This window comes from Lepisma saccharinum, chromosome 5 (genome assembly GCF_977018435.1).
Source record: "Lepisma saccharinum chromosome 5, izLepSacc3.1, whole genome shotgun sequence".
Taxonomy (NCBI): Eukaryota; Metazoa; Arthropoda; class Insecta; order Zygentoma; family Lepismatidae; genus Lepisma; species Lepisma saccharinum.
In genome coordinates, this window is record NC_139233.1 from 90,042,813 (window position 1) to 90,066,360 (window position 23,548).

Sequence of the window (23,548 nt, forward strand, 5' to 3'; positions counted from 1 at the left end):
TCAACGTAGAGTTGGGAAGGTTATTTCCTTTGCTTGAGGAAATTTAAAATTGTCACATTCGAAAATGATATGATGAACATTTAAAACATTACAGACACTGAACAGCGGAGGGTCCAGCCCTTGCAGCAAATGACGATGCGTCCAATTCGAAGCTGAGTTAAAATGACTTCTCGACGGGAAGGACGGTACGAGGAACTGAATTTGAATTGTCTACTTTATGCACAGAGAGACTATCCGGATTGAGTCTAGAGTTTAAAGTGGAATTCGAATCACTGTGGGATGTGCCTCGACCGGGTATCGAACCCGGGACACCTTGATAACAAGGAGACGACGCTCCACTGCGCCATCGGGGAGGCCCAAGTCTCGTCTCGTATCGATACCATCCCTACCATACGGTGAACATGTGAATTTCTAAACGCTATTCCTACTGCAAAGGAATCGAACCTTCGCTAGATCAAATAATGGGAATTTAGCTGCTTCACCCTCCCTACCTCCATACCATTAACATTTATTACTCCCCGATACCACTCAAAACGAGGAATACGTCACCAAAGCGAAGCCCCAACACAAAAGATGGATCGCGGAGAAATTTCAAACGGAGCGAAGGAATAAAAGAAGCTTTTCTACGCGGCTGGTCACGAAGTGATTTTATTCCCTCGCATTAATTCTCAGCTTTCCCAGGGTTCTTCTTTTGTTCCCGTGATCCCCCTTTGTTCTGATTCAATGGATCAACAGTATTTCTCCCCTTTTCTACGCGGTGGAAAGTATCTGTATGTATTGTATTTTGGCTTGTGGTTTATTGGCATCCGAACGGGCGCTCAGCCGCTGTGGATTGCCGTGGAAATCGCCTCCGAGTCTCGACTTCTTATCGATTGTCGATTCGGGTAACCTGGTTGAGATTTCGGTCACATCCTCTCGTTACGGTCCCCGCTAATAAGAGCGGGAGGCTACGGTGCAGCCAAGTGCGAGACCATTGAAGATACGGGGGGAGGGGCGGGTGGGGTGCAAGAAAGAAAGAACGAACAAAAGACAATATACAATCGATTTCTGGCAGAAAATAATCTTCCTGTTTTCTGGAAGGGTTTCGGGCTGGATATGATGAACAATTTTCAGCAAGGAAGGAAATAGTCACAGAAGAAAAATGGCTGCACGGTTTTATGTTCTTCTGGGTTGGTGGAACAGCGACCGTTTTAACGGACTCGGCCTACGATATTAAGCTCTCATTCAGGCTATTATATGAAATTAGAACACAGTTTATGTAACCAGTTCTCTGTAGTGAATCTTTCATTGTACAGTCACGGCAATAAAAATGGGCCACCCATATACTGAAATCCTCGCTTCCCTGCATGTGTGACGTGTATTGCATAAGTGTTACGCATATTGCATAAACTCCAAGGCGAATACCGATCCTGCCATTAGAAAGTTATTCGTCCACATGTTCAGTATGACCACAAATCTCGTCAATATTTGAATTGTTGTTCTAAGTCCATTTTATGCACAGGAGGACTAATAGGGACTGAACTTACAGTTTAAGGTGGGATTCGAAACATCTTACCATGTGCCTCCATCGGGTATCGAACCCGCGACCCATTGGTTACAAGGCGACGACGTTACGACTACGCTATTGGAGAGGCTAAAAAAAAACCGCCAATATGTAACTTGAGCTGCCAAAGTGCAAGTGCACTTTATGTTAATATAGGCTTAACAGGAATGGACCTACAGTTTGAAATGGGATACGAAGTACTTCCACCACCGGAAATTGAACCGAGGAACAAGCGACAGCCAATGAGACCACCAAGGTAAGATAGAAATTATGCTCCAATCTAAGTGAGTATTTTATAATTGCCAATTTTTTGTCTTAGATTATTTATCGACACACTTTTTTTGATTATGTGATAAAATTCCTTAGTTCAAAATGCAAAATTTACAGTTTACGATGTTATTCACCACTCACTTTATACGAGGGATATCCACAAAGTAAGTTCCGTTTGCAAATATTGCCGCTGCTGTCTGTGCGCATGCGCACAGAGTTCGTTGATTCTTTGGCAAAGCACGGACGCAATTTGCAGGCATATGACCAGCGTTTACGCATCGTGTTGTGTGTTTATAATGTTTTTGATTTTCAATGAACGTTATTTCACAAATCTTCCATAAGAGTGTCGCTTCCGATTTAGTAGAGAATGTATTGATACTGAATATTTTTCTAATTTTTATGTTTATATACTTATGTAATGAATATAATTTGAGAATGGATTACTTATGATATATATTGTAATTGTAGTTGTATTGTACTTTTGTAATTACTACTAATTATTATTATTAATACTATTTTTATGTACGTTTTCTGCCGTTGGAGGATATACTTCTGTTGAAAGTAATAATAAATAAATAAATAAAATGTGAGCTAGCCCCCTCCCCCCTTCCTTCGCACCCATATACCCAACCAAATAGACTCATGATTATCTTTATATTAACAATTTGTACAAAAAATTGCTAGTTGATAGTAACATATTTTGCTTTTTTTGCGAGGGAAATTCTCCAAAAACTAATTACCACTTGCTAGCACAGGTGAACAGTTCTAAAAAAAAAAAAAATTTCCATTTCGTAGCCTAAGTCATGCCCCCTTTTTTATATTACGTTGAGTGAAACGTTTAGGTAAACAGCCCGAAATCTTTCCAAAATTGAAATTTCCTGAACAAAAGAAAAGCGCCGGCCAAAGGTTAAAGGAAGGGCATAAAAACCCTATTTCGCTTAAGGGCTCACGCAATAAACTCGCGTCACGAGCTGTCTCCAGGTGGGAAGGGCTCTTGCGTCTGTCACAGAGGCAGCCGTGACGAAGCAAAAGGGCAGGGAAGGTCAGGGAAAGGAAAGATAAAAAAAAGAGATAAAAGAATGTCGAGAAAAAGACATCAAGAAGGAAGAAGTGTTGAAAGAGCATTCCACTTGTCACTTGAGAGAAGAAGAGCTACGTGGTAAGATGTGAGGGGGGGGGGAGTAAGTTCTTAACGTCTCCGTTTACAAACTGAGGATTTTAATCGCCTGCTCTTGTGGAATTTCAATGTATTTTATTTCGATTAATATTTATTTATTCATGGATGTCTGGGTCATTTTTTCCAAGGCAACACACCTCCAAACTGGCGTCCTTAAGAGAAACTTACACGTAATTCTTGGTCAGTCGTTTGATATTCGCTTTCAAGAGGGATTAGGGCGTAGAGGAGGCTCTAGCCCCTCCCTATATCGAATATCCCTGTTTTATTTACGCCCTTTGGGGCAATTATTTAAAAAGTTACAGGGTGTTAAAAAAAAGAGTGACACATGAAAGAATAAATTGAATTAAAAAGTTGAAATTCCTAAATTAAAGGTAACTAAAATGGTATGTCCATGTATACGCAATGCATAAGAAGAGTGGCGTTACAAAAGGTTATGAAAGATGATCGAAAGTTAAGAAGAAAAACTGGTAGCCTAAGTAAGAAACACATTTTAGGATGCTGTAGGAAGAATTAATCAAAGACTTAAATCGAGGGGGGGGGGACTACGAACTTTAGGCTAACTTTTTTGGGGGGGGATCGAAAAGTTTTTCATCCCATAAAAATAGTGTCCAGGATTATTTGCTAAATAACCGTTACAGTTGCGAAATAAAAAATTATAATTTATTCAGGTCTCAGGATGTAAATTTTAACAAACCTAAAAAGTTTGAGGGGGCAAGTGCCCCCTTGCCCCCGCCAAGTTACGCCTATGAAAGGGAGACACTAAGAGAAACAAGGAAACGAACTGGAGAAAGGAAGGAATCGAGGAAGTGCACTCAGGTCTTATCCGACTCTGTTAGGTATAAGGAGTAGAGAATGTAGAGGATTACTCTTTTATCTTTCTGGAGATGTTTTTCTATTTTTCAAGCTTTCTTGTTCGCGGTTTTAGCTTTGTTCCAAGTTATCTCTTTTAACATTTATCCATCCATGTTTCTTGGTCCATCTTCATGTTCCTTTGAATTGTTCGCAGTTATATCCATCCTTACATTTACGGTTCCATATTTCTTGGTCTATCTTCAATTTCCTTTCAATTATCGCAGTATCTTCTTAATTACAGTTCCTAGTTTCTTGGCGCAGCTTCACTTCCTTTGAGTTGTTCGCGGTTATCTCATTAACTTTTATCGTTCCATGTTTCTTAGTCTATCTTCATTTTCCTTTGAATTGTTCGCAGTTATCTCTTTATTCCATGTTTCTTGACTTGTCTTCATTTTTCTTTAATTTCTTTCGAAAAGTACTACTTTGCCTCCCAAACCTCAACTTGCAGCATTGTTTATTCATTTCGCCTTGATGTTTCTTTAACTACAATTTATTTGCATTATGTTTACTTCGTATAATTTCCCTCTAATTATGTTTTTTTTTATCTCTAATTAATTTTACTTTCACTGCATTGTTTCCGCATCAATTATTGTGTTACATATTTTTATACCCTTTCAAGTTTCAACTTCAACTTGCTACTTGAGCTTTTTGTTCATCAGTTGTCACTTTTATTTCCGGTTTTCAGATTCTGCAACGTTTGTAACTTTCTCTTTATCTCTGGGTCTGAAGAGTCCGGGCAATTCTCTTCCATGCAATGTGAGTCAGTTATTCCACGAGAGAAAAAATCACATGGAACAGGCCAGACCAGCCATTGCAGACAATGGAGGTTAGTGGACTGGGAAATGAACGACAAAAGACGAACGTTTGAGTCCCACAGAGTTCACGGACTCTTTTCTCCTTTCTCCTGATTCTCATTTCCATGCTAAATGAACGTCGAGAGGCGATGCGTAATTGTCATATGGAGTAGATGCAAGAGAAGTCAAGGGGTGTGGGAACATTTTTATGAGGGCATCAGGTAATGAAAGACGCCGGAGATGAGTGGGATGTTCCTGCAATCTTCAGTGAAACGTTTCAGCAATTTTCATTTCACGCCCACACGAAAATGATCTCACAATTATGAAGCAATAGCTTTGCACATTACATAGCAATTATCTAGCTAGACTGGCTAAAAAGGCTAAACCAATTGTGACTACATGTAAAAGAATGTATTTTGGTTTTAAAGTAAAAAATCCTTCCAGCAACTGAAAATTTGCGCCGAGACGGGAAAGTTTCGGAGAGGCACTGCACCCGGGCCCATTCTTATCGCCCGCCCTGCAATTATCATATTAAAAAAGAACATATTTCATTAGAGTATGGAGGGTAAGATACGATTACGATAACAAGTTAAATCAGCTATATTACAATAAGAGATTGTGAAGGGAATTAAATTAACGTTTGAGGGTTTTTTTAGTTTTCACAGACAGGCTAAGCGGGACCACACCTACCGTTGAACGTGGTCTCCACCGGGTATCGAACCTGGGATCCCTTGATTAGTGGAGGTCGACGATACTAGATCATTCCCTGACATTCGCTACGAGACTCGGCGTCAAGCGGCCCGGCATCAGTGCCTGTCTTTCCCGGTGAACGGGTCCGCGACAGTCGCACGCTACAATCTGTTTTTTTTTTTTTCGCTCTCTTTCCCTTTCTGTTGACGTTGCAGACTGACGCCAGTATAATATTCCCTCGGAAGTTGTGTCGTGTGGTGTCCGTGTGTTGAAGATTGTGGCTTAACATGGCACCACAAAAGTTTACATTACAACAAAGGATATATCTTGTCGGGTGTTACTTCGGAAAGAGGAATTGTGGAGAAGTGCGACGACGTTTTGCAACGAAATTTCCTGGTGTTCCCGTTACACATAGGATCACTATATTAAACCTCGTAAAAATGTTTAAAGTAAAAGTGTTAGTTCTGAATAAAAGTGGAAATAAAAATGGGGAAATCTTAAAAATAAAGTATACAAAGATAATCCGCACACCATCCGTGAGTTAAAAGAGAGTAATGTACGAGAAATCGGGAGAATTACAGAAGACGAACCTGCACATGTAAATGACAATTTCCTTCGGAGATGCCACGAATGTGTTGCAGCAGAGGGACATCATTTTCAACACCTTCTGTAGTCAAGGTTAGTGCACAATATGAAAACTGTAATTTTAATAGCCGACTCTAGAGACTGTCGCGCACCCGTTCACCGGGAAAGACAAGCGCTGATGCCGGGCCGCTTACCGCCGAGTCTCGTAACGAATGTCAGGGAATGCTCTGTACAACGCCATCGTGGTGGTCCCGGTTCCGTGCGTTACTGCCGGTGGAGGACCAGTCACCGGTATACATTTCTCAGTGACTCACATCCGACCTGAAATTTCAATTAACCTATCTGAGAGTTAGAAGTTCACTTGAGACGATCACCTGGTCGGAAATTATTTCATTTCTATTTGGTCTAAATTTTATTGGCTTACGTAAGATCTCTTATTTGGAGTTAAAATCGATATGAACTGACGAAGGATGAAGAGAGATGTGTTAAAAGGTAGCAGCAGAGTCTCATGCTAACCACTCAGCTAAGGAGTAGAGGGGTTAAAAGTTCGGAACTAAGGTTCCAGAAATTTGTAACCTCGTGTAACGACGTTGGTTTTACTTTATCTCACAGAGCGCGGGCTCCAGTGACTTCTTCCCAGACGATGCCTGAGAGAGATGAAGGATTTTTCTTTTAAATGTATACAGCTTTGAAGCGATACAATCTTAGCTACAAAATGCCTCATATTTCCCCTAACTGCCGCCTCCGCTTTGATGTCTTCATATACATGCTCAAGTTCTGAGCAACGAGAAAGGAAGAGATAAACAAGTGTATCTTCGAGTATCTCAAAACAAGCAGAGAGAAGCCGCGTTTCTTGTTCAGAGCTCCGTCTTGCTAGTATGAACCAAAAAAGAGAGAGAGAACACGATTAGAGTCAAAGAAAATCCTATCCTTTTTGCTTGTTTTTAAACAACGTCCATCTGATAAACAAAGACTTCAGCCGACAGTTCGTCTTTACAGGAAAATCTCACTGTAATCGCACAAGCTGGTTCACTCCTTTGCAGCATTTCCTTCCTTACTTTTGTCTTTTTTCGTTCACACGCATCCTCCAGTGCTACCAGGATAAGAGTGTGTTGGAGCAGTGATAACGGCACCAGGTGTGCAATTACGATGTGCCACGCGGATATATAGCAATAAACTCATAAGATTGGGTAAGGCATGTCAATGTCCCCACTCACCGAGGAAAAATTGCTTCGAAAAAGGCCACAAAATATAGGAACAATCTGACTTCCCGGTGGATGCACATAGTGGTTAGGATCCCACTTTAAACTGTAGGTACAGTCCCGATTAGCCTTACTGTGTATAAAGTGGACTTAAAACATCAAATCAATCTCAATCAACAATCTGACTTAACCTGGTCAAAAACTTACAACTGAAATTTTCCACGGAGGGATCCATGATAAATCTGCGACTGGGTCCAAGCATACAAAAACAGCAGAACAAAGTTATATATTTCAAATTCATTTTATGCACAGACAGCCTAATTGAGATTGGACAAGTGCTTAATATTGGATCCGAACTTCTGCACAGTGCCACACTAAGGCCGTAGTGGTAACGTCTACGCCTTGTAATCAAGCGGTCCCAGGTTCGATATCCGGTGGAGGTACAGAGTGGTTCAAACCTTACTTTAAGCTGTATGCCTAGGTTATAGCTTATATGTGCACAAAATGGACTTTAAAAACACACTAAGAATCTCTGAGTGTTTTCTTAGCCATTCTGTGCACAAAATGGTGTTTTCTTAAGGGAAAGAGGGACAATTTCCCCTAGGTCCTTCTCTCTTTGGCAACTGCCGATCACTTTTGCCAGCTCCGCTCTTTTGGAGCCAGATTTGGCTTTTTCGAGCACTCGTTTGGTTGTGAACTATGGCACCCGTCCCCTGCCCCACTATGATGCCATCATGGGCTCCGGTTTACATAGGCAACTTCTGTCATAAGTATACATGTTGCACGTGACATGGTATTGTTATATTGGCTGCGTCGCCCACCCCCTCTCACATTCCCAGATACTTTTCTTTATAGCGCCTTGGCTCACGTGAAGAGGACGTAATATTCTTATCCGGGAATACTTTAGATTCGATTTCATACGACCATCCGTGGATTATTGAGATGGGTGACGTCGCCGGATCTAGACGGTGAAAACTAAGAATAAATTGCCATCACTTTAAAGCTAACGGAAATAACAGCGCCCCCTCACCCACACCCCACTCATTTGACACCTAAAATTACCCCAGGATGAACTTTATCCAGTTTCATAAATCTAGCTCCTTGAAAGTTTTTACTCCATTTGCGGTGAAATTCAACTCTTTTATGTGCATCAGGTTTGGCAACACTGCCAGGATGGCCGTAGAAGGCAAGGAGAAATGCATTGCCCTTATGGAAGTATTATTTTATTTGTTCTCTTGGGAATATCAAACTTCCGATGGCATAGAAAAATATATCAACGGAAAAAGGACAGACTGAAGTAGTAATTGGCAGGCGGAAATGCCGAAACTTCCATTTGCTTAGCCGTAACTTGAAGTTGAAGTTTATTCCCAATAAGGAATACATGAGTTTCTGAAAATTCTTATTCATCATATTTTTCAAACATCGTATCTAGCTTAATAATCAACTTTAAAAAACAGTTTCACTTGCAACATGTGGAGAAATTCATACTCTATTGAACATCAGCTTTTTTCCTCAGTAGCATTGCCCAATCGGACGATATTGAAATAAATACACAACAGGTGCGAAATTGTCCCTCATCCCCTGAAGTCCATGTTGTGAACAGATAGCCTAACCTGGGCATACAGTTTGAAGTACCGAGAGTTTCACTCCTTCACGGGACGAGACGAACCTGTACCAAGGGGTACTGGGTTCGAATCCCTACATGGGGATGGGTGTTATTCGTGGGCGTCCCTTATCAATTTCATCATGTTATGATTCATCCTCATTGTCGCGATTAGTCTAAATTGGATCAAAAGCGCCACAAAATAACATAAATCAAATCACGGCTCAGACTCGTATCGTCTGGGTATAGGAATATCCAATCAGCATTATTTAAGCAAACCGCAGAATCAAGTCCGTGGTGGAGGGAGAAGGTCACTAATGGAAAGGCTGTGTTCATCGTGCTAAGCATAATTGCAGTTTAGCGAAGCAGGACTTTGCGGAAATGTACCCGACATACCTTCGCTTTCAGACGCACTTCTCCTCCATCAGATAAGGTCCTGGCGCCAACAATGCCTTCCCAGAGAGCTCGCTCTCTTGGTTCCATTGTTGTCCCAAATTGTTCCACAATTCTGATATGCCGTCACATCACGAAGCTTTGTCCCTTCTGGCAGTCAAGGAAACCGTGGCTGAGATAACAGACCCTCAGAGGCTGCCACTAGCTCCGCCAAGTGGTCTCAGTAGGAAACAGAATATCTCCCTTATATTTACAAGAGATCCTCAACTTTACAAACAACCGAGATTCTGCTAGGACTTAGGGATTCATCACTCATGCTCATATTCGCGATTAGCCAAAGGTGGAAGATAAGCGAAGGAAAATAGGCCAAATCTATCAATCATACATATCAGGAGCTTATATGTAAGGCTACCTAGACTAACTGTGAACCATGCAGTCTACAGACGAAAATACTGAAGAAAAAAGATTCGAAATTGTGAAAAAAAGAAAAGAAAAAAAGTTAATTTCAATAAGACGATGGTAATTCTAGAGTTGGCAACCACGTTTCTTAGTTTGCAACCTGGTGGCCGTTCGCATGGTAACGTGGCTTACTTGAAGACGACGAGAACGAGCAAAAAGGATGTGTCTAACCACTCATTCTGGGCGTTGGGCGTTTACGAGGGCTTACTCTTTCTCCTTCTACCATAGTCTAGGAAAACATGCCATAGTGAGATAGTCCAAATCTTGGACCCTGAATTATATATGTGTGTATGGAAGTATGATTATTTTATATATATATATATATATATATATATATATATATATATATATATTCCTAATTGTAACTTTATAACTGCATTTGTACTCTTATAAATTGTTATATATAATTGCAGTCACAGTAATTTGCATTATACATAACTTATAATTACAAGATTGCCACAGACAGGGTACTCGCGGAAACGCAATAACTTCAAAGTGAAGCAGTATTTGTGGGAGGAAACACTATTAAAATAAAAATGATTTGCCTACCCTGAAAAAAAAATCCTTTGTAGATCTGCAGTTCCGCAACACAGTACACAAAATATATTTTAGAGGACACTTTGGTTCCGAGTTTCGGCAAAGATTCCACGAATACCACCTCCACACATGCACCCACACATAAGGAAAGCAGAGTACTCACCTGATCAGGACGGAGGCCCGGAGGAACCCAGGTGTACTCTTCGAGAGCGCACCCGGAGTCGTCGTCCGACTGGGAGTGCCTCTGAGGGTCGAACACCCCCTTCCCTAGCAGCTTATCCGCCGGGTCCGTCGGAGGACCCGCTCCCTGACCCAGCGGGTTAGACATGGCTGCCATGTGTTCCTCCCTGGGGCATTTGCAGTTCCTGCACACCTTCCTGAAAGAAGCAAGAGAGGAAACTCTTAGAAACCATTTTACAGCTTGAGCGGAGAGTTTCAATGTCATTAAATAAAATACTATACCCTGTCCCCGGAATCTGTGGAGCTGGCCCAACTGGCGGCTCACCTAATTTTTGCTACATAGCTCTATCTGTCAACCAATTCAGTTGCAAAGTAAAAGCTGTAGGGGTAACATCGCTTCCGTTACAACGTTGCCAAGTGTGCATCTGTTTTTGTCAGTTGTTTTATTAGCTTCTTTGTACAGTGTTTGGGTGTTTTGTGTACTCATTTTCCGTGCTTTGTGTACTATGTACAACTTTTAAAGGCGCTGATCAACTCTCTCAGTCTCCCATTTTACAGTACGTTTGGCAACATGCTGGGTATCCGACGCTCATTTGTTTCGTTCCGCCAGGAACTTTCGGTGCCTCGTGACACGAAAATGCCCGATGTCAGTCGAAGATAATTCAAAACTGATCGCTGATTCGTTGTTTCCCAGCCGCCAGCTGGAAATGCGACCAGTATAACAGTAGAGAAGGGGGGAAAATCGAGTTGGCGGAGCAAACCCGTACGCGGTGCTGCTAACAGCTGGTAGCTGCAGCCGCGTTACTCACTTTCCCTCTCATGCGATCATTTTCGGGCTCTCTCGAGTCCTACTAGCGCAGAGGACTTTTTTTTGTTCTCTCGCTCCAGATTCCTGGGACAGAGGGTAGTTTCTGTGCTGTGGACCAAAACACTTGTTTCAGAAACCACGTTGCACCAGAGTAAAAATTAATGAATGTCAACTTTCATCAGGAATGTCAAGAAATTACATTTGTCTTCCTATGATTCCTAGAAAATTTCGTCTATTATTCTATTAGGAGTATAAGGGAGTTGCCAACGCGTGAGCCAGGGTGAGCTCTGGCCGCAAGTTAATAAGCATTTTCACGTAGTGATAATCGTTTGTAACAGAGGTAAAAGCACACAATGAAAGTGACACAGAAAGATAAAACATTTAAAGACAAGAAAGAAAGAAGAAGAATCGAAGAATTACAGAGAAAGAGAAACAGAGAGAAAAGGTAAAGAAAGAAAGAAGATGGGATGGAAGGAAAAGAAAGAAAGAGAAAAGAGAGAGAGAAAATAAAGAGAAGAGAAACACATGGCTACCGATCAGCGTTGCCAACCTCTCGATAAAAACAGTGCTGTTTAAAATATTAAATTAGCTAAATGCGACTAAATTGTGCTAGGATCTCGTGTATTATTCTCGGATGACTACAGTTTTAAGTTCAATTTATGCATCTATTTTGGAGTTGCAAACTTGCGTTATTGATTCTTTACTACAGTGCGATCGAAAAGTCCCCGCACTCATAATTTGAAAATATGCTACGAGGTCAGTAGGCAACATGAGTTGGCAACGTTGTTAGTAGTGACTGGTATGACCTTGAAGAATGCGATAACGTCCCGGGAGAGCTGCACTGCAATTACAGTCAGTGGTGTGAGTCATTATTGTGCAGTCGGTCCACAATGCCATTTAAGCGAGCGCAGCGAATCGCTTTGTTAGAAGCATATTTTGAGTGTAAGACATACAGAGGTTGTGTGGAGAAATGGAGACGTCTATTCCCTGATGATCCGGTGCCAGGAAAAAGTGCAGTGTATGATCTTGTTCGACGATTTCGTGAAAGAGGCTCAGCGCATGATCGACAACGAAGTGGAAGACCCAAGGTCGTCACACACGAATTCCTAGAGAACGTGAGTCAGCGAATGGTGCAATCTCCAAGAAAATCTATACGACGTTTGTCACAAGAAGTTGGAGTATCATATGGATCCACACAGAAGGCACTGAAAGTAGCCAAGTTTCACCCATATCGTGTGAAAGTCGTCCAGGAGCTGAAAGCGTTAGATAAAGATAAGCGTATCAAGTACTGCCGGTGGTTCCGTGCTTTCACACGCAACAATGTGGCCATTCTCGATAATTTTTTTTTTTACCGACGAAGCATGGTTTCATCTCAGTGGATACATCAACTCACAAAACACCCGAATGTGGACAACTGTAAACCCACATGCCCTGCATGAAGTACCGCTACATTCTGCAAAGGTCGGTGTCTGGTGTGCCATTTCGCGACGAAGGATTGTTGGACCCCTGTTCTTTGAGGACACAGTGGATGGCGATGTGTACAGGGATTTGGTGCAACAAATCGTGGCTACGTTGGAAGAGGATGAGCGTGAATGTTGGTTCCGACAAGATGGGGCAAAGTGCCATACTGCAAACGACACAATGGCTATGTTGCGCGAGTTTTTCGGGAACCGCATCATCTCCAAAAATTTGTGGCCCCCTCGTTCCCCCGATCTCACGTCCCCCGATTTCTTTCTTTGGGGGTTCCTGAAAGAAAGAGTATATACACACAACCCTCGCACATTGGATGAACTCCGACAAGCAATTTCTGACACTATTGCTGCAATTCCAGCGGAAACATTGAGGAAGGTGTCGCGGAACATGTGTAAGCGTGTAGACATGTGTTTACAGAAACATGGCGGCCATTTTCAACACTTCCTATGAACTGGAAACCAAACACTACTTTGCAATGTCCATAGGGAGTGCAGCATAACCTTCATGGTGTGTTTATGTGATTATGTTCTGTTTGTGTTGCGTTATGTTTGTGTTTTGGAAACATTTTCCTCATGCGCTTAAAGTTATATGTCATCTTGTTTGTGTTTTACCGACCGTTGCCATTACAGTATACCTCACTTTTGGTTTACATTTATTTTTCTGTGTAGTACAAGGACTAAAGCATTTATATATGTATTCCTTTCGTTCCCATGTGCATTACTTTCTACACAATAAATTCTTAAAAAGTGAGTGCGGGGACTTTTCGATCGCACTGTATAATTAAGCAAAATTGGAAATTTCCCAATGTAAATTAATTACAATGGTTCCACCAATGAAATGGTTTTAATATACTGGGTGAGTCTTTTAAAAGAGGCCCCGTGGAAAATGCGCTCCTTGCATGTAGGCAACCTTGGTACACCGAAGAGAAGAGCTGGTTAGAGAATAGTCCAGGATATCGGTGCCAAGCATATTCGACAACATGACATGACATATCCTGGACTGTTCTCTGCCCCGCTCTTCTCTTCGGTGTACCAGGGTTGCCTACAAGCAAGGAGCACATTTTCCACGGGGCCTCTTTTAAAAGACTCGCCCAGTACTACTTGAACAAGTTTCAGAAAATTCGACGACTTTATTTTGTGATCGAACCTAACTAATTTCCCACCACAAAACGTTCCTCGCGAGCTAAATCAGGAAGATAAAGAAAGTATGAACCGGGGTGTTATTTTGTTGAAGCTTGTATAGCCTTACTTCCTTTTGTATGAAACGAGTCTGCTGGAGAAGTATAAGGCATGTACTGAAATCGTAAGCCTTGTTCGATTACTCTCAGGCCTTGACCATTTCAATAGAAACTACACCTATGGTAGATACAGCCATCTGTTGTCCACTACATGAATCACATGCTGGCGCATGCGCACTTTCGCTGATACTGGTGTCAGTAAGAGAAAAATTGCGTTCGCAGACAGTTCGTTTCGTTTAAGTGCTGTCGTGGAATTTCTTGTTAGTGAAAACCAGGGTTGTTAAAGGTCCAGGAATTTTAAATAAATTCAATTCCGGTCCAGGAGAGAAAATCAGCAAGCGTAAATGGGTTCTGGACCGTAAAGAACCTTTTTAACTGTAAAGTATTTAATTCGGTCCAGGGACCTTTTTACCAGATCAATTTAAATACGGGCCAGGAACCTTTTTTGAGACTGAATTTAAATTCGGTCCAGAAAACTATTTACCGGTTGAATTTAACTACGGTCCAGGAACCATTTCTTCTGAATCAATTTAAATACATTCCAGGAACCTTTTTCCCGGATTAATTTAAATTCAGTCCAGTAACAGTTTTTTAATAAAACAATACGCAATTTGGACCGAATTTAAATTGTGCGAGAAAAAAGGTTCCGGTCCTCCAGCGGGACCCAATAGAATCCATTAGAATTTAAACCCCTGGTGAAAACGTTGGATCTGCAGAAATACATCAGGATTTGCAGAACTTCTATGGAGATGCCTGCATGGGTTACAGACCAGTAAAAAGTGGGTGAAACATTTTAGAGATGGTAACGCAGGCATTGTTTAGTGGAAGACCTAAAACAGCTTCCACGCGCAACAACGGACCGGATTGACGAGCTTATTCAAAGTGACAGAAGAATAACTGTACGAGAAATTGCACATTATCTGAACATTGGACAGTGCTATACAGGACATCATAATGACGCTTGATTATCAAAGCTTTGTAACATAATAGTGCCCGTCCCCATGCAGCTGGGCGCACAGCACAGGAAATTGAAAAGATCGGCTGGTAGCTAATGCCGCACCCTCCCTACAGCCCAGAAATAGCCCTGTCCGATTTTCACTTGATTGTTCCGTTGAAGAACAGCATTTGGGGTACCAAGTTTGACAACAATGACGAGATGAAGGATGAGGTTCGCATGTGGTTACGTCGTGCCGAAACGGACTTCTACACAACCGTGACATTTTCCAGCTGCCGTTACGCTGGCATAAATGTGTTGTCCGATCTGGATGTGATGTGGAAAAGTAACAACAAGGTCCAAATTATGTATTACCAAAGATAGAATAAAAACAGATGTTTCTAACTTTGAGTAATATCACTTGGCTCATTACTTTCAGGACATACCTTGTACAAATAAGATCTGGCGATATTTAAAACATAATTATTTCCTGAAAATATATTTCTCTGAATTGAATTTCTGTCTCCCAGGGAGTACATGATGATAGATTTTACCATTATGCCAAACACTAGGGTTGGCATCACTGCTACCGAAGCAGAACTCGGAACATATTTCGTATACACTTTGATAGCTACAAAATAAGAAAGTTTATAAGAGATTAACGTTTGTATTGCATGACTTTTGAAACACACTGTAGCAGTATATCTTAAATCGTTGTTTCAACGTCAACCCACGCATTTTACACACAATCTTCTCTGCTGGAAACAACACGTCAACTTCAGACAGAAGCAGCAGTAAGTGGTCCAGAATGAGGAGGCAATTTCATTCCCTTTGTGAACAACTTCAAAGGGATAGTTCGGCGATTTCACCGCATGCCCACGCTGCCATTTGACGTATGGAGGTACGCCCCCTTGTGGGACACTGCCAGACGCTCGGGGGCAAAAACAACCTGGGCTACTTTCCATTGAAGCTTCCTTCCTCTCATTGTTGCGCGGTCTCTCCTTATCCACATTCACACAGCAACCTGCGAACCACAAGCTTCTACAAGTAGCGTCCACTCTTCACTTAATAAGTGCAATTTATGCAAAGTGGCTTTTATGCGAGGCCCTCTTCCGTACAAGACAGGATGTAACGACAAGTAAAACTGCGTGAGAACTTGCAGCAAAGTACTGGATTTAATACATTCTCTTTTTGTTCTCTAATACAAACCTTACATGTGTATGGAGTTGTTATTTATGAATCCCAGTTTCCACTACAGTTGTCATAACTGTTGAAAAACGCTTTTGTTTTGTTTTCAAGGATACTGCCCTGCGTAGCATGTATGTGGGACGGTGGCGATGTATGTGTGCTGGATGGTTCCCATACGCGATAAAGTAGCGTGTGTGATTCAGAACTGTAAGGGTTGCGGGTCTGGGACAGGTTTCGCGCAGACCTCTGATCGGGACTGCACCTACAGTGCAAAAATGGGGTTCGAATCCTGGACCCCTTGTTTACAAGGCAACGGCGTTGTTTCTACACCATGTTATTGCAGCAGAATAACCTAAGCAAAAGTATGGAAAAAATAATCGAAATTTTGAGTGTAAAATGCAAGAACTTCACGTTTTGCATTTCACCATATTTCCATGGAAACCGTACGATAACGACGGGGGGTTGGTTCTTCGTGCTAACCACACGTCACCCCGCAACTGGATGATCTCCCACCTGAGTGAGGCGGGCAGTCGGTAGGTAGTAGGACTTGGCCCTCATGGGCTGTTGCGCAGCGGGTTATTATATTATAATAATATTAATAACAGTTTCACAACAAAAATTAGTTCGTTATTTAGGGACCCACGTTGGTCTACTCGGTGCGGCGTCTGACTGTCACGCGGGAGACCCGGAGTGGGTATTCTAAGGTACAGGGTGTCCCACGAACGGCGCAACTGGGAATTAAGAGTGGCGTTACTTTGTAACCGAAACCTATACATACATAAGTCATACACCAAATGTTAGCCCTGTCCAAGTAGATATTTTTAAACATAGAAACAACAAACGGGGTGCTGTGTTGTTCATGCAGTGTTGCCAAATGTAAGGGAAAGTGTAAATTTATTTTTCCACAAAGCATGGAAAATTGCATGTCAAACATTCGTACGGAAATTTGGACGTCAATTTCCACCTTGGGTAGGTGGACTATTTCGCCATCTATAGTTCAGAGAAGAAAACCGATCGTTTTCGCGTATAGCCAATCCTGAAATGTCTCGTAAAGGCGTACCGGTCCAAATGGGTGTTTTTTAAAAAAAAAATGAGGTACAGTGGCAACACTGTTGATGTTTGAAGGCAACAAAACGTGGGTTTAGTGATGGTCTATGACATGGAAATACTGGAAACACGAAAAAAATAGAATGAAAATTATGGTGACAAAAGTGTTACTTACCTACTCTAACACTTTTGTCACCGTAATTTTCATTTTCATTTTTTCCTGTTTCCAATATTTCCATGTCATAGACCATCACTAAACCCACGTTTTGTTGCCTTCAAACATCAACAGTGTTGCCACTGTACCTCATTTTTTTTTTTAAAAAACACCCATTTGGACCGGTACGCCTTTACGAGACATTTCAGGATTGGCTATACGCGAAAACGATCGGTTTTCTTCTCTGAACTATAGATGGCGAAATAGTCCACCTACCCAAGGTGGAAATTGACGTCCAAATTTCCGTACGAATGTTTGACATGCAATTTTCCATGCTTTGTGGAAAAATAAATTTACACTTTCCCTTACATTTGGCAACACTGCATGAACAACACAGCACCCCGTTTGTTGTTTCTATGTTTAAAAATATCTACTTGGACAGGGCTAACATTTGGTGTATGACTTATGTATGTATAGGTTTCGGTTACAAAGTAACGCCACTCTTAATTCCCAGTTGCGCCGTTCGTGGGACACCATGTATTACCCTTGCATAAAGCGGCTCTGAGGTTGGCCCAGCATCAAATAAATATATAAGCCTTAAAAAATATAAAATAATCTTTCTATACATGATATCTACAACCAAGAAGCTTATTGGACAAAAACATCTAATTTCCCTAATTTTGCAAGGTCTCTGAAAGTACTAAATTCCCTGACTTTTTCACTTGTAAGTAGTGTTGCCCACGAGACGAGATTTTGGCCTGTCTCGTCTCGTGGAATAGCTGTCTCGTCTCGAAAATATTCGTTTGTCTTATGACACATGGTCAATCTCGTCTCGTCTCGAATTTTTAAAAGCCTGTCCCGTCTCGTCCCGTTTGCAACACTACTTGTAAGCTGATTTCCTAACTTTTCCAGAATTTACAGGTCAATAGGAACCCTGGATTACGTGCTCAATGCTACCAAAACAGGTCCAACATTATCTATCCTTCCGTTTTCCCGTAATTTCCAGTACTAGGAAACCAGTTGGGGAACAATATCCTCTGTGAACACGAGAGATAGCAGGCGGTGGTCATTTGAAATGCGACTCTTTGCGCAAACATCGCTCAGCCCGATTTCCCTCTTATTGCAACCCATTTGTTTGTGGTTTCCAAACAAAAACATGTGCTTTTCGACGATTTTTAAATTACGGCTGATCTACAATTCAATCAAAACTCCCCGTGGCGGGAATTCCGCCATCATCCGAATCAAAGCGCTTTTGTTCCGTTCGGTTGACAACACATGCATTGTTAAACAAAAGAGAATCGCTGAGAGCTTGGAGGAAAAATCAACACTTTTGGCGTTTCCCCACTTTTACACACACAATTGAATGCATTACAAAAAAAGTTTAACACACGTTCCGGAATCTTTAACACATGTCAAGAGATTTTCAAAAAACATTTTCAATTGTCAATAAAATGGATACGTCAAGCATGGGGGGGGGGGGGGAAAGACACCCTCTGCCACCCCCTCCTCAGTTTCCTGAAGAAGTATATATATATATATATATATATAATATTCTTCTCAATATATACAGCTTAGCGTTATCTGTGCATGTGAAAATTTAAGCCTACCAGTACCACTAGACTAATAATACACATAAAAGTAATCATCAGGGACTTAACAACATTTTGTTATTCAATAAATAATACATTTAAAAAGATTCATTGGTAGAGCAACTATTTTGTACAAATGTTATTGATCTTGACTATAGCTACATAAGCCATATAATGAATACATTCTTCTTGATCTGTTCATGCGATAATAATTATTAATAACTATTAATTTACGTGTTAATCTTATTAATCTATTGATTATAAACGTTATTATTATTACATAAGACACATCTAGTTCGTATAGTTCTAGATACACATGCCTGTTTGGAAGTAGCAAGTTATTTAATTATATATTATATATTTATATATATATATATATATATATATATATATGCAAATTTGAAGACATTTTCTGTCCTTTAGATGAAATCATGTGATTGGACTAAACACAGAATACAGAATTGAAGTGTGAAAACCGTATGCTTCTATCACGTATCATTTTCATTGGACAGCCACCTGATACATGTGTTAGGCATATTACAATACACTATACAGTAAGAAAGCACAGAAACAATACCTACAAACATGACGTGGTGGAGCATTTACGCTTGTACATATCTGTAGGGGTCTCCCTGATGATAGACCAACAATAGTCAGCAAGCATACTGCCGTTCCAACCACTTTTCAAACACAGCAATGTCCTGGTGGAACCTTTCCCCATGACCATCACCGACTGCTCCCAAGTTTTTCGGGAAAAAGCCCACATGTGAGTCCAGAAAGTGTAATTTGAGGTACGTGTGGCATCCCATGATATGGAATCAGTGCACCATGTCACAAACAGTAGTTCATATTTGTGTGCTTTGACATTACGCAGGAAACTAGAACACACCAACTTGAATGCCTGCCATGCTGCATTTGCTGGATCAGAAAGAGTAGAATCAAACGGCTCTAATCTGTGTGTCAACAAACACACCTTCCTTAACATTTGCATTACTTAAGTGTGGGAATTTCGTCCAGAGGTACCTGAAAGCTGGCCTTCTCGGCCTAGTGCTCTGTCAAACATTCTCATCAAACCAAGCTTCATGTGTAATGGGACAGAAATACATTGATTGATTGATTATATTAAAATAGCTTCTTCCTCGTTGCCGCATCCCACATTTTGGGGCTCCTCAATTAGATCTCGTGATATGTTCTTGATGCCTGTAGTAGCGGCCAGTGTTTACGGACATAATGATTATCTCTGTCCCGACTGTCCCACTCACAGAGGAAGCAACAGTATTTCATGTAACCTTCTTGCATGCATCTTATCCTGTCATGCCAATGTATAATTTCGAGCATTCATTCTTTGTAACACAGGAGAAACACACTTTCGGCTATTGTACCTTACGTTTCTTATTAACTTTCAAATTTTGTATTTTTGGCTAAATTATACGTGATACAAGGAAACAAATTGCAGATTCGTTTTTTCATGCACAAATACATTACAATCACATATTTTCATCTACAGGACAAATATTTTGAGCTGCACACTTTTCCAAATATAAGATTTACTTTAAATGTTCTTCCCTTCTTGCATTCACATTTAAACATATGCGTTTACATATTATTGGAAGTTACTATTGACTTTAGATGGCCATCAGTAAGAAAAGAATGACTCGTTTCAGATCATACATGCTACACATTCTACGAGTTATACTTTGAGAAGTAACTTCCACAAGCCTTTTGACACAAAAAAATTAAATGTGCTATTTACTCTTGGATGAAACCACGTAGAAACACTCAAATCGACAGCCAAATAACGTTCACAGCCTCGCACTCAAGTTGTGACTTAGACTAGCTTTAGACGAAAGCATTTCCTTCAACACTTTTGCTAGTAAAAATGCTATGAAAATGCTTCCAAAAATCATATGGCAGATGATACTTTCCACGGAAGCATTTCATGTAATATTTCGGTTAGCAATTGCAATTACAATTTACAGCACGAAAGGCACGTCGAGTATGGCGAGTGCACGGTGTTTACATTGAAACAACTAATATGCGTATTCTTCCATATTATACTGTATAAGTTATAATGTATGTATTTAAGCAGCGCTATTGCTTTGTACCTAAAACCTTTTTCTAGGAAACATGGGCGGAGTTTGAGCTTTTGCTTTGGGGAGCCAGACTCTGGGAGAAGCATATGATGTACCTGAGGGTTATTGAATATCCCCTAGTTTATAAGGGGTTCGGAGGCCTTCCGCCGGAAATTTAAAAAACAACAACTTAAAAACACTTAGTTTTAGGCCTTTTAGATTTGAAAATGTTAAATTTCCTCGTTAAGTAAACAAATATTAATTAGTATATTGGTTGTCAGTTTTAAAAGAAGCAAAACAAACAGTACGATTATTGCATTTTGCATTTCATTAAATTTTATTGATACAATACTCGTATTACTTTAAAAAAGGTACAGTACAATAGTAAGCTTCAGAAATTTTGGAGAAATTAAATTGAAAAGTTCTTTTGATGCCTCAGCAGTAACTGTTGACTCAACACAAAGTAATTTTACGTTTTTCTCTCTACAAACTGTACACACCAATCAAATCGTCTAAGACCCGCTATTGCGGCGCAATTACCGTACATGCCAAACGTCAAGATTTGCGGTATGGCTTCATAACAAAAATGTAGTAACTGAACTTAATCATGTGTTATTTTTTTTCTTTTTTTTAAGTTGGGGGGGGCAGCCCTCTCCCCCCGGTCCCTCCAGAACTCCGCCTATGGTAGGAACGTTATTCCTCTCGGTTGAATAGTTACCGGCTTTTAAAAGTGTGAAGTGATACATTGTTTACATCTCATGCGGCCGCCATTACATCTGCACTCGTGACCTAGAGGTCGCTTCTGATTGGTTATGCTACGGAAATAGAACCAAATCTATCCTTGAGAAATGCCATAAGTATTTTCACTTTACACGGTAACATTTTGGTCACGGCACAAATTTTAAGAAAAATTCTTTCGTCTAAAGAGGACCTTAAAGAATCTCAAATTTCTACGTCAAATATAAGTGATGATTTCCACAATAAAGTTTAATTCGAGTCGCGTTTACGCCTGCCTTCGCGTAGCATGTCTAGACACGGCCAACGTTGAGAGAGAGCATTCAGGTGCGACTTGTATATTTTTATAGACTCTCACTCGAGATTAAAACGAGGCTCCTGGGCGGAAGTTGCGGTTCATTTTTCCATCCGCCCGCCAGAGCGTGCTGCAGTCGCCGCAGACAATGATAGCCGTAAGGTAGACGCAGAGAAAAGGTTCCCAAACGAGCCACAAATATCAGTTTAATGCATCCACCCGCTGTTCTGCAGCTCTGCCTCAAGGTCATAAACAACCGTAGAAAACGCTTCCAGTAATAAGAAGAGGTGGCTAAAGTGCTGTAAAGGAAATACGACCGTCTGCAATTTTTTTTCAAGCGGTGAAAATGCCAGACGACAATTGAACAATGCTAATTCCTGGATTTCATTGTATTGTTACTAAATTAGAACTTGGACCGTACGGACATTTTTTTTAACACATCCGGTTTTAAAACGTTCACCTTACGAGCACTTTTTCTACAATGTTAAAAGAACAATTGAAAGCAAAATTGAGTTCACCATAGTACACCCTCTCAGGACCATTTGAAAATACAAATTCGACACCTTTTAATTCCGACCAGCTCACCACAGTCTGGTCACAGATAGAGGCCTGGATCGGCCTAGATGCCATGACCACACGTCACCAGGCCGCATTTAAGGAAAAGGGAGGGGGGAGGCAGTGTCCAGGATAATTAGAAATCAGCGCTCGGAGTGAGGGGAGATAGTATCCCCGCAGTTAGCAAAATTTTCGCAAAGTATACCACCAGCTGTCTGATTGTCACTATGTTAAACTAAAGGAGCATCTTCCAATCTAATATTTTGTACTTCAAGTTCTGTTACAGTAGCCAATCTCCGTGGTGGAGTGGTTAGCACAGCGCTCTACGAAGCCTTAGGTTCGAATCCCGTGTGGGCATGGAGTTCTTTGCGAGTGTATCTTCATCAATTTCATCATGGAGTTCTTTGCGAGTGTATCTTCATCAATTTCATCCTATCACTCATCCTCATCTTCGCGATTAGCCAAAGATAGCAGAAGAGCGAAGTAAAATAAGACAAATCAATGAAACCATTTTTACAGCATTTGAACTATTTTTTTGTAATGCTGGACAAATGAGGTTACCCCCACAAACCCTCCTTGGGCACGCCAATGCTTGGGAGAGGCTATATCCTTTACACCTACAACGATTTCTCTACAGGGAGAATAGAAATGAAAAAACAAGGTACTTGAAATGTGTAAAGAAAAATATCTCACATAAATTAGCCTAAAAGTTAGAAATTAAATTGTATAGAGGAGTCCCTCACAATGTTGTTAACACCGGCCCAAAAACAAACATAAGTGTTGCTGTGGTTTTATGTGGAATATAATAAAAATCAATAAACAGAAGAATTTGGTTGAACACTGCTGTTCATAATTAACTGCTCCACAAATTTCTCCAATTACAGTGTTTCCATTTTATATTTATATATTAATTGTGAACTTTTTTTCCAGGAAGGCCGGCCCCCGTGGCGGAGTGGTTAGCACATCGCGCTACGTCGCCAGGGATCCCGGGTTCGAATCCTGGCATGGACATGGATGTCTGCGAGTGTCCATTCGTGTCATTCTACAGAATGAAGGGATCTGAACCAGTTAATTGATGGGGTGATGTAAACTACTCATCATTCATCCTCTTGATGAGACCACTCGTCATTGACATGACGAGTTATTGCTTGGCATGCGAAAGGTACAAATTACACA

The 23,548-nt window shown here is 40.9% G+C and overlaps 1 protein-coding gene across 2 annotated transcripts in view; it reads right to left on the bottom strand.

Annotated features, from left to right (window-relative positions):
* LOC145987939 (uncharacterized) overlaps window positions 1-23,548 on the bottom strand; it is a 351,180-nt gene that overhangs the window by 153,053 nt on the left and 174,579 nt on the right. For both annotated transcript variants that reach the window (XM_083122774.1, XM_083122773.1), the window contains exon 2: window positions 10,269-10,482. In XM_083122774.1, the coding sequence (XP_082978900.1) occupies window positions 10,269-10,442 (174 nt within the window). In that variant the 5' untranslated portion in view covers window positions 10,443-10,482. The remainder of the gene's footprint in view (window positions 1-10,268; window positions 10,483-23,548) is intronic.